The sequence below is a fragment of the Aplysia californica genome, unplaced genomic scaffold (assembly GCF_000002075.1).
Source record: "Aplysia californica isolate F4 #8 unplaced genomic scaffold, AplCal3.0 scaffold00022, whole genome shotgun sequence".
In the NCBI taxonomy this organism is placed as follows: Eukaryota; Metazoa; Mollusca; class Gastropoda; order Aplysiida; family Aplysiidae; genus Aplysia; species Aplysia californica.
The window spans coordinates 2,035,314-2,047,813 of record NW_004797292.1 but is presented as its reverse complement, the minus strand read 5'-3'; the positions used below and the strand labels follow the sequence as shown (position 1 = coordinate 2,047,813).

General features: G+C 40.3%; 1 protein-coding gene across 1 annotated transcript in view; it reads left to right on the top strand.

The window, feature by feature from the left end:
* LOC101852590 (putative sodium-coupled neutral amino acid transporter 11) overlaps positions 1-12,500 on the top strand; it is a 27,894-nt gene that overhangs the window by 12,399 nt on the left and 2,995 nt on the right. Inside the window, exons 6-11 of the mRNA XM_005090870.3 lie at positions 3,691-3,759; positions 4,149-4,261; positions 7,282-7,361; positions 9,181-9,251; positions 10,664-10,825; positions 12,153-12,265. Coding sequence (XP_005090927.1) covers positions 3,691-3,759; positions 4,149-4,261; positions 7,282-7,361; positions 9,181-9,251; positions 10,664-10,825; positions 12,153-12,265 — 608 coding nt within the window. The remainder of the gene's footprint in view (positions 1-3,690; positions 3,760-4,148; positions 4,262-7,281; positions 7,362-9,180; positions 9,252-10,663; positions 10,826-12,152; positions 12,266-12,500) is intronic.

The following is a 12,500-nucleotide window of genomic DNA, read 5'->3' as shown; positions in this document are numbered from 1 at the left end:
TTGTTGTTGTTGTTGTTGTTGTTGTTGTTGTTGTTGTGTATGAGAGTGGTAGCCTATTTGTTCGAAATGTTTAGAGCCCCGAAGAGCGTGCTCCTCGCCAGGGCCACCGCCTCTCTCGGGTAGCGGGTGAGGCAGTCCAACCTCCCTGAATCTTCCCAAAAGAGATGCCACTGCCTGTTGTTGTTGTTTTTATTTTTTGTTGCTGTTTTTTTGGTGGTGGGTAGTCTGGATCTTTTAAATCTTGTTTTTAGGGCAGCTCAACTAACAGCGAGTTACAATGGTCAAATTTCGAAATAATAGATGTTTAAAAGCTTTGCTGCCACTTGTTTGGTAAGGACGATTTAAAACTCAGTTACAAGTTGAGGTCTATTCACGTCATTGAACAGGTATTGGCTGACATCGAAATCACATTGTTAAACGTGACTTCTCAATTGTAGGCTTTTGATGCTAGATCTAGTTTAATTATTTGGCCGTTGTTATTAATTGCTGCTGGCTAATGTTGAGTTGGAATGATATGCGTTAGGTTAATAATGATGACAATTTCAGTTTTATCGTCTTTAGGTTTACGTTTGTTACTTCTCATTCATTGGTTTCTCTCTCTCTCTCTCTCTCTCTCTCTCTCTCTCTCTCTCTCTCTCTCTCTCTCTCTCTCTCTCTCTCTCTCTCTCTCTCTCTCTCTCTCTCTCTCCCTTTCTCTCCACACACACGCACACACGCTAGCTGCGTATCATCAACATAAAAGTGATAACCTTGCTATAGTTACGAAGAATATCGCGGGGTTCTCGTGGCCTAGAGGTTAAGGTGTTGGCCTCTTATTCAAAGGTCCTGGATTCGAATCCGGGTAGCGACCGGAACATTTTCTTTTCTAAAATTGTCGCCTTTCACCTCCTTTTCTGCTCTCTAGTAATGTTTTGTCGTCTGCTTTCGTCTCCTCTTTCTGCCCCCACCCCTTCACCTCATTTGCCCCCCTCCTCTGGGCTCCTGACTCTTTTTGTAGCCTTTCTACTGCTACTCCTTTGCTCCTTCTTACATCTGTCTTTCTTCCACACCCCGGATCTTCTGGTATGAAAGATCTACACCTAGCCTTCTCGGACAAGGGCGAAAAATATCCGAGGGCCCGTGTGCAAGTTGTGCACGGTAAAGATCCCTTGGTGGTCTAAAATCGATAAGAGTAGGCTTCGGCCGCCACCAGGGCAAAATTCAAAATTTCCTTCCACCTGAAAAAGTTAAATGTGTCTCGCGTGCTCGTATGACCTTATGCAGTTGCGAGCGCCGTAAATCACTTTTTTTTAAAAAGAAGAATATCAACAACGGGTTGTGTATAGAGTAATAGAGTGTGACAAGGATGGGTTCGAGTTCACTTCCCAAGGGGAAGAGGCTCTTAATGATTTGGCTGTCTCTTGTGGCGCAGTCGGTTGACAAAATTGGCCTGTTTACGAAAGTTTACGAAATGTGCTTAGTCGATTTTGGAATATTTTTCCTCACCGACCGGTATCCTGAAGGTGCCCGGGTTAAAATATTCTTATTTTACCTATTTAACCAAAAGGGAGACGTTTACCTGTTACCTTTGTAGCGTGAATATCCGTGTCTGAACAAATGTGTCTGTTGTGTATTGGGCAGGCTACTTGATTGCTTGAAATTTGTCTTTTCAGACATGGACCTCTTTACCTTATTTCTCCACCACTTTTAAATAACTGTGCTATGAAATGCGCAATACGCTGCGAGCAGTTACCGTGGTTCAGAAGTTACGAACGTGGGTAAAACATGAGAACAGAGCTCTAACGGTCAGTAATCCCGGAGGTGCTCCTGAGATAACCCGATTTCTCTTAATCCGGTGAGCGGTTGGTTGGACGGCAATACGAGTGTGTATGTGTGTGTGTGGGGGGGGGGGGGGGGCGTGTATGTGTGGGTGTATGGGTGTGTGGGTGTGTGGGTGTGTGGGTGCTTTATTTCCCTCTATCTTTTATATATCTGTTTATCTAACTGTTCGCCTGAACTACCTGGCCGTCGGTGGTTGGCGGGTGCTCTGGTGTATTTTCTTCTTCTTTCCTATCAAGCATCGATCGTCTTTATCTCCCCTCCTTCTTTTTTTTGTGTTAGTTACTCTCTTTTAACGCCTCTAATCTTCGGCACTTATACGACCTTATTGTGTTGCAAGTGCAGTAAAACTCTTACTAAAATTTAAAAAATACCTGGCCTTTATAATTATGTCTGATTTCTTCTTTTGAATCAGACAAACAAAATATAATTCTCAGTCCTTAAAGGGAGCTAACTCGCCCTAGAAATAATCTAACCCATGTACTGTATGCCGTTGATCGTCAATATAGGCTTTTAAAAAAATCTACAACAACCCCATCAAAAGCGCCATACTTTAAATATTATGCTTTTTGGATGCAAATGCCTGTACTGTTTGGCTTTAATTAATTTTTTTATTTATTTCTTTGTGGTGACTGTTGTTTCTGTACTTTTTGTCTCTGTAAGATTTCTGCTGGCCTATATGTGGGTGGTTGGCGGGTGCTCTGGTGTGGTTTGCTCCTTCTTTACTATCAGACATCTATCTACCTTATCTCCCCTCCTTCTATTTTGTGTTTGTTACTCTCTTGTAACATCCCTAGTCTTCAGCACTCTATGACCTTATTGTGTTGCAAGTGCCGTAAAACTCTTACTACAACTAAATAGGCCTATATGGGATTCTGTGCTGTGTAAGCCCTTCTCTGAAACTGAGACTGAAACGAAAACAGTGTCATAAGCAGAAATGCAGGTTGTTAATGGGGCGCCATGGCTGATTTTCACATAATAAAGATCTTGAAGAGTCTGACAATCATTTCATTACTGCAATGATCAGATGATTGTACAGAACACTCGTTCCTATTGTATTCTTTGTTGAATTATCCGCGAATTCAGAATTGGCATCGTTGCTGTTTGTTTCCAGTATACGTGTCCTGGTGTGTACATGATTAGGACTCTAATTAAATAAAATTAATGTTTTAGCTTTTAGCTTTATAGGGGACTTCGTTTGTCAAAGAAATCATTGGTATCGACATCTTTTTAGATTTGAATAACGTGCTGATACATGTACTTTATTCGTCAGGACAAAATATCAATAATTCGTTAAGTATTGTCATGAAATACTCCTCAATGTTCAACACATTTTTCTGCAAAGGAAACGGTTTGCTTGTGAATGTCATGTTCTTTGCACGACTGTGCGCGGGACAAAATAGTGTGACTTTCCAGAATAAATTAAAGGGTTAGGACTAAAGAAATGAGGGAAGACTTGACTTGTTCTGAATGAGATATTATGTACATTGGTTGATTTGGCTGATGAGCACGCAGACAATGCGAGTTTGATCAATATTTTCAAGGACCAATAACTGAGCGACATGGTTACTTGCCCCAGTGCATGACTACCCATGATAATCACCCTTATTATATCCCTCACCCATTACTTCAGTGCGGGTAGATCAAACCCTGTTTCGAGGTCCCACTGTTCCTGAATTTGAGGTGTCTAGATTTAATTACTCTCAATGCTCCTGGATTTTGTCTCTTTCTTCTGTCAGAGATGGGTGTTTGCACTGACTTGTTAGAGAACCCCTTCAATCAACCCCCCTTCAGATTGAAGGGCGTTAAACATGTACTATCCATTACCTTGCCCTGTATAGTAAGTAAATATTTCTCTGTGTCTCTTCCCAGCGATGGTAAGCTACAATGTGATCATCGGAGATACTATAACCAAGATCATCGTATGGATAGGGGGAGAAAGTAAGTGGTTCTTCAGCAAGTATCAACGTTTTGATCAAAACGAATTTTTAAACGTGTTGTTTTCTTTAAAGATGAACAAAACTCGAGATGTTGACTATCGCTAACTTTTGATTTTTAACTATGCCTTTGAAGTCAACCATATCCACACACACAGCGATATTTCAATGTGTACTGTGATGTAGCGTTTCTGCTTCCTCTGCTTCTTTCTTTATATTGCTCATGAGGCTTTCGCTTTCGAAATGACTTCTTTGTGAAACTTATACACAAACAAATGGTTATATTTAAAAATGCTGTTTTTGTATAAACTCGCTGTGACGCTGATTCTTTTCAACAACAGAGAAACTTACTGTACATTGTTTTTTGTTTTTGTCTTTTTTCTTGGGCTATAGGCCCGTCTCTGCTGCATTCCGTGTTGGGCAACCGACAGTTCATCATAACAGTGGTCACGGCTCTGGTCACACTCCCGCTGTCTCTGTACAAGAACATCGCTAAATTAGGCAAGGTGAGTACTGGATAATCACTAGAGACAGTGGAAATACAATAGAAGCAACAGAAATGTGGTTTCCCAGGAGACTGCTGAGAATGTCGTGGAATGAAAAGAAAAAAATCAAATGTGGTAGTGCTTGATGAAGCCCACGTGGGACGCTCACAAATGCAGTTTTTCGGACACCTGAATAGACATAAGGGTCTTGAACATCTAGCTCTCCCTGGCAAAATTGAAGGCAAACGAGGTAGGAGTAGGCCCAGAGCAACCTACTTAGAGAACCTAAACAAATGGGTAACGGGAAAAATTCAGGGAAACGTAGCTTTTTATGAGCATCCGAGAAAAGGAATGAATGGAGAAGGATGGTAGCCTTTGTCTGCCGCCGATCTGGCACAGGATGATGATGATGATGATGATGATGATGATGATGATGATGATGATGATGATGACCCATTTCAGGACAGCTCTAGGGTGCTACGAGACTCTTTTTTTTGCCCCTAACCCATTATATGAGATTAATGCCGTCTGATTAGTAGGAAAAAAGTGCGTATGATAGTGCCCAATAGTGTATTAAGTACATACTTATAAAACGTCTAACTGTTACAGACAGAGATTCTAGGAATATAGATATGTATGTCAAGGATAATTATAGATATAATGATGGTTGTGGATGATGATGTGGGATGGTGTTTACATGTTAACGTTAGTCCTACCTTCCTCTGCTCCAATGAGTCTCGAGGGACGTTGTACCATGAGACCCAATCAGTCTCGGCCATTCCGCGGGTGTGCCTGGTTGTTTAATGTTTTATAGGTTTGGAAACATGTTACAACAGCTCACTAACACAGGCAATGGCGTGTATTGATCTGATTCGGGGAAATTCGGTCGAAAGTTCAAAGTTACGGTCACTCGTCAAAACGGCAAATAACACATTCCATCGCTGTACCTATACAATACATAGGGGTGTCAATAAAGATGACTTTCAAGGGGTGATAAATCGATTGAGCTATGAACTCCAATAGAACATGAGTACATTGTCGTGTTCTGCTTTTTTATGAACGATTGATTTACACCCCATCCCCACCCCCCTTTTGCGCCACCCTTTCATGTTTTTCGTCTCCATTCCACTAATCTCTTTACGGACGTGTAGTACATTCATGAATAACGACTAACTTGGATTTCCACTTTGGAGATGCGCTCAGCTCGAAGTGTATGTAGCCAGTGTTTCTTTCAGGACGTACCAACTACTATCTCCCTCCAGCATATTTGCATCTACACCTTTTTATACTTGTGTAATCAATTATTTTCTCCATTACTGAGAAATGAAGCCTGAACGGGAGAATTTTCTTGATGCCTGCGGGTATACAAGACATCTGGGGAAGAAGCCAGAAAATTAACGTTGTTCAAATATGAACCAACTGCTATGCTGTCACTGCTTGAAGATAGCTCTAACGATTCTCTCGCAATTTTGACCCGACAAAGAAACTTCAGATCGTGTGAACTCGGCCTCGAAAGGGCTATGGTTGAAGCTTGGTCCTCATTTCGATTCTTACCTTGATGGCACAGAATTGTATATATTTGAGAATAGAACTTTTCGCTCCGTTCACCAAGATGATAACGCTTACTTGATAATGGGCTCAGAAGAAAATAGAAGAAAATAGAGGCAAATAGATAGAAAGTTTGAACGTTTCCTGAGCTGTTACGTTATTTCCCCTGGGACGGGGATAGAGAACGGAAATGAAAAACCCAGACAGCAGACTTATTGTGTCTCGTGTTAGCCTTCGACCACATGACGAAAGGTATGAGTCTACTGTAAAGTATCACTTTACCGTTAACCTTAAATTGCATTCTTTATGCTTTCTATAAGTCTACCAGTTGGATTCACTCTGCGTGCCTGGGTGAAAGGATAACGGTTCAGGACTAGGTCGTTCCTTCTTTTCTAAGAACAATATTATTATGTTCTCTTAGACTATTTCATCTGTAACTGTCTCTCGGTACTTATCTTCCAGGTCACTGGTCCACCAAAATACCTATCCGGGGATTGAAGGAAGGGAAATGTACATGTAATATCTCATCAGTAACTTTTTATTAATTTACTTATCGTTTAGTCAAGATGACCGTTGGGGCACTCATGATGATCGGCCAATCCCTTTTTCCATCCTTCTCTTTTTTTAGCTTTTCGAAGGCCTTCACTCAATTCAAACTTGTAAATTCCGTTATGTTGTCTTCCCATCTCTTTTTTTTTTTTGGTCTGCCTTTACTTTCCATCTCCCTTCTTTTGGCTACCTGATTCCTTTGATGTTGTTGGTCATTAGTTTAGCCTTTTCTGCAGTGATTTCTATATCATGATATAATATGTTGTTGACGCCTATTCCAGATAGTTGATTAACTTAACAAGATACTCTTCCTTCCTTGCAAAGGCATCAATGTCATTAACAAAACGTAAGTTTGTGATTGTTCAGCCACTAATGGTTACTGATCCGTCATGGTCTTCCAAAGCATCAGTGATGATTCACTCAAGGAAGATGTTAAAAAGAGCAGGTGAAAGCAGGCATCCTCGTCTGACTGCAACTGTTGTCCTGAACCATTCTCCTACATTGCCATTGTAATATACTGCGTTGTTGGCTTTGCTGTAGTGGCTGTATGACTTCATCTAAGTTGATGTTGATATATAGTTCCATTGTGGACCAGAGGGCTGCATGCCATACTCTATCAAATGCTTTCTTGAAATTCACAAAAACACTGAATATGTCTTGTTGGTGCTGAAGGTACATCTCACATTTCCTCAGTGTGCATTGGTAATTAATGTAATGTTTGTTTGCGGGTGGTTGAAGGACGCCTCTGGTAGGTCCTATTGTTTTCTTTCCCTATGTAGTTTCTGTCTGTCTGTCTCACTTTTCCCCACCTAAATGATTTGTTACGTGACAGTGTGCTTCTTTTTACTTAAACAAACAAATTGTTTGCTTTGAACCAGTTATTTTATATTGTGTATTTGTTTCATAATATTTATACTCTTGTCTGATTTTATTTCTTTTTCCAGTGGGCGTTCCTTTCTATAATCCTCATTCTTTTCATCATGGTGGCCGTCATCATTCGCCTGAGCACATTCATTGGAAAACTGTAAGTCTTAACATTTTTTGCTTGGTCTTGATTTACCCCAATCTATACAGTTAAAACAGGTAGATTGTATTATTATCTCTTTCTAGGGTTATTATGCAGCATAATAATATGCCGACAAGACAATTGACTGACTCTTTATCATAGCCTTTTGAAATGGCTTTTTGCTCGTTTTGTCTTATTTTTTAATTTATATTTAAAAAATTAATTATTATAATTATTTTTTATAATCCTGTATCCTGAAAATGTATCCATGAAACGTAAAGTTTAGAAGACACAGCCCATCGAGAAAATAGTATGTATATTCAGGTATCTTTAGGGGGGCTGTCGTGGCCTCTCAATCAAAGGTCCCGGGTTCGAATCCGGGAAGCGACCGAAAAATGTTCTTCTCTAAAATTGTCTCCTTTCACCTCCTTTCCTGCTCTCTAACAATGTTCTGTCGTCTGCTTTCGTCTCCTCTGTCTGCCCTTACCCCCTCACCTCCTTTGTCCCCTCCTCTGGGCTCATGACTTTTTCTGCAGCCTTTCTACTGCTACTCCTTGGCTCCTTCTTACTGCCGTCTTTCAGCCACATCAGGGATCTTCTGGTAGGAAAGATCTACACCTAGCCTTCTCGGACAAGGGTAAAAAATCTCGGAGGTCTCGTGTGCAAATTGCACACGTTAAAGATCGTTTGGGGGTCTAAAGTCGATTAAAGTAGGCTTCGGCCCCCACCCGGGCAAAATTCAAATTTCCTAAATGACTTTATGCAGTTGTGAGCGCCGCAAAATACTTACCAAAAAAAAAAAGATATCCCTACTGTTTTTCTGTAATTAATATTAATCTGTGTTTCTGATATCCACCCCCTCCTCTCTCTCTCTCTCTCTCTCTCTCTCTCTCTCTCTCTCTCTCTCTCTCTCTCTCTCTCTCTCTCTCTCGGATCTCTCTCTCTATCTCTCTCTCTCTATCTCCCTCTCTCTCTCTCTCTCTCTCTCTCTCTCTCTCTCTGTGTGTGTGTGTGTGTGTGTGTGTGTGTGTGTGTGTGTGTGTGTGTGTGTGTGTGTGTGTGCATGTGTTTATGTGTGTGTGTAATGTCCCTTTACTCGCCCTGCTCTTCCTGTTTATCTCCCCTCCGATATGGGCTTGATTCGAATTTAGTTTTTGCAGTTTGAAATCAGCAAAAATCTGCATGCCTTTTTATAGGCAGCTGAAAAGAATGTGGATGGGATCCAGGATGGCCAAACATAGAGATGTGAAAGAGCTCTATACATGTATAACCCCCCCCCCCCCCTCTTCCCCCCCCAACCCCGCCCTCTTGCCAGCTAAAATTGCTATATGAGGAGCTGTGGGTATTGTAATATAAACCATTGATTGATTGATAAAGATGGTTGGCAGGCACTTGAGTTATAGTGTTCCATGCTTTTTAGCATCACTGGGGTTGTGAACTTTTCATAGTGAAGAGTGGGTTCTCCATTAATTAGCTCAGTTGGTATCTTGCTGGCCTATACAGAGTTGGTGGCCGTGTTTCAAATCCCAGATGGGGGTTATTGAACTCGATAGTTTCGTTGAACTTTCAAGGCTCTCAACCCATTTGGATGGGTCCTATTTGAGACAGTTGATAAATTTGGAGATCGAGCTGTTAAATAAGCTAAAAATGTTGATAGGGGCGTGAAACCTATACTTACATTTACACATGAAATGTTGCATTTAATAGCGTTTAATGTGTTAATGTAAATGACCACTAAGCAATCGTAATTGTATGGACTAATAAATATATCATTAATCCATTCCTATAACTGGTCGTCAACCCCCCCCCCCCCCACCCCCACCCTATCCACGTTCAGTTCCCCAACAGGTGACGCTTGGGAGTTTGCCAACTACAACTTGTCCCAAGCTGTGGGTATCATGGCATTTGGTAAGTTTCACTTTTTATTCACTCTCATAGAGGCAACTGGTCTTTTTTTTATTGTAGTGTACTCCTTCTGTGTGGGTTCTGTCTTTGTTTCTGCTTATTGCACTTCCAATTATGAAGCGTGCTGACAAAATGAGTTACTTCTAGGATTTGAGCCCTATGGAAATAGAGACATCATGTTTATAGGTGAAGTTTTTACAAGTATGAAATAATAAAGGGCATGTTATACTTAAAGGCCATGACATCAATAGAAAATCTACAAATTTGACTCTTGAGTCGATTTTTGGCCAAGATCTCTATTTGTGTATTGTGAGAAGTAACTTATTAATTACAGTAAGTCTCACAATTATTATTATTTTTGAAAATTTTTTTTTATTATTATCATCATCATTGTCATCATCGTTACATTATTATTATTATTACAAATTATTATTGTTTGAATTATAGGTATTAATAGTATTAGTGTCATTATCATCATCATTGTTGTTGTTACTGGTATGTTTTTAATGCTGCTCATGTTGCTTTTTTGTGGTATTGTAACATTGTTTTATGTTTGTTGCTTTTTGTTTGTGGGACTACTTGTATTGTTGTTTTGTTTTTGTAATGTTTTATATGTACGGTATACTTACCAATGGCATGGCCCCGGAATCTCAAGTCCTTGAAAACTTTGAAAACATTTTCTGCTGGATTCTTTTGGGATTCCCAACAGGACTCATGTAAGCCAAAGCAAGTGTCTTAACAATCACACATCTCACGCTATGTAAAATGAGATTCTCTCGCCTGCAAAAAATATCAAGTAATGGTCATGCACTCTAACATCTTTAACATTTCCGAGTTGGCAACTTTTCATTTTCTTATGTAGTTTTTGTGTTGTTCTTTAAATGAGACATGGGAGCATGCTATCCGTATATGGACGTCTCCTTCTCAAACCTGTGTCGTAATGATGTTCTCTCAATCAAAAAGTTTTCAGGAGGAAATTTAAAGCATTTAAAGCAATAAAGACTCATTACATCAGTTTATAGACTATATTGCTCTTCTAAGTTGTCTGTCAAAGGCCATAGAACTGAAAGAAAAAAAGAGAATGATCTCCCCCCCCCCCCCCCCCCCCCTTTCCAGGAAAAAAACTCCCCAATTTTTTTTTTTTTAAGATAAACAAAGTATGACTTTTGAAAGTCTGTCCTTTGAGTTGATGATTGTAAAGACACCTATAATTTCTTTCCAACACTGTCGCCCTTATTAACGGAAAGGGCACCTCTTACTGCTACTGCTTCCTTATATTCAAATTGCAAAATGCTGCTCATTTTATGAGTTCTTGTATTGTGAAGGTGTGTGAAATTTTCATTTAAGCGGACAGAAGTGTGTACACATCAGAAATATCTTACAGCTTTGTTTTGGGTTTTTTCTCTCTTCTGTAGCTTACATGTGTCACCACAACACGTTTTTGATCCACTCGTCCATGGAGAACCCAACACAGCGTCGATGGGGCTTTGTGACACATTTCAGTGTGCTCTTCTCCATGGTCATGTGCCTGGTGCTGGGTATCTCGGGATACGCCTCCTTCACGGGAAACACAGAGGGTAAGTACAAGAGTCTTGACTGGAAAAGTTGCAAGTCAGCTAGTTGATTTTGCTGCTTCTCCCAACATGTGAGCAGTAGCTTGGGTTATGGGTGTTACTTTGCGGAAACCTGTTCTATGCTTCAAATATGGCCTAAAATTCAAACTCTGAGGATATATTTACTTCAGCATTATCGTGGAATTTAAGTAGTTTGTATGTCTCAAAAGAAGGGCGTTTGTGCGTGTCTGGGAGTGGGGGGGGGGGGGGTAATGTGTTTTACTAAATTTGACTATTTGACTGATGAATTTGTGAATCAACACCAAACGTGGCTATAGACATCTTACAGGCACCTTAAGTTCTTCAGATTACCAAATGCACCCCAAAAATTCAATTTAGCTCGCTGTAGTTTCCCTGACTTTATCCATTGTTGAGATAACCGTAAATTATAAATTAAGATGATATTTTTTATGCAGGCTCTATTCATTTTGGTTGCTATTAAAAAATGACCTCCCCTCCACTAGAATTGGAATAGTATTTATTGTAATCCGTATTTTCCCATAACACCTTTGTAAAGTGACTGCGGAGGAGTATAGTAGGCCTTCTCGTCTCCTGGTAACACAAACTCAAGAGTGTCTAAGAGACAAGAACTCTCTCTTTAAAGAATTATTTTTAACAAAACCGTTCAATTTTTTGTATCTATTCTAATCCGTATTCTTCAATTATTTGCTAAACAGAAGTATGGAAGCTATTTTGATTTTAATGATTCACACACTATTTCTCAGGAAGCTTAGCTAGCATCCTAACTTGTTTGACAGCCTCGAGGTGGTTTGTCATTAAGGGTGTTAAGATCTCTTCAAGGATAATCTATACACTCAGAAATATAGTTGAAATCGGTCCAAGATGGCCACCCATTGTCCAGGAGAAAAGTGGTTGTCTTAGAGAGGTGGACATCTGGGACAGTGTCATTTTGGTATTATAGAGAAAATGCAGGGGTGGAGGAGGTGGTAAGTGGTCATTTGTTCAGGTAATTGCCTTGGAGAGGTGGCTGTTAAAGTAGGTTCGATTGTATCTGCTTTAAACTCTTGCAGCTACTTTGAACAAAACTTGGAATAATAGTATATTTCTGCAATTTCTGAATCAATTTCTTCTTGCTGTGGGTGGTTGGTGGGTGCTCTGATGTGGTCGGCACCTTCTTTCCAATCCAACATCTTTCGTCCTGATCTCTCCTCCTCCTTTTTGTGTTTTTTACTCTCTTGTAACACCTCTAATCTTTGGCATTTGTATGACCTTAGTGTGTTGGGAGAGCCATAAAACTTTTACTAAAACTAAACTTCCGTCTTGCTGCCAGGTGACCTGATGGAGAACTACTGTCGTGGAGACGTCCTCATGAACCTGGCCCGTCTAAGTTTTGCGATTACCATCATGCTGACATATCCAGTCGAGTGCTTTGTCACCAGGGAGGTGAGTGCTGCAGCCCTGAGGTTTGATATCAGGTTAGGTTGAAATTTTTTGGTGTGAAATACCTGTTAGTTGTTTTTTTCTGCTCACTTGTGAATGGAGACCTCATCTTATCATAACGTGTTGGCGTGTAGGCCTGATGTATGGATATGAGAGTTACAGAATGGAGAATTGTAAGATGATGCAAGTGTGTGTGTGTGTGTGTGTGTGTGTGTGTGTGTGTGTGTGTGTGTGTGTG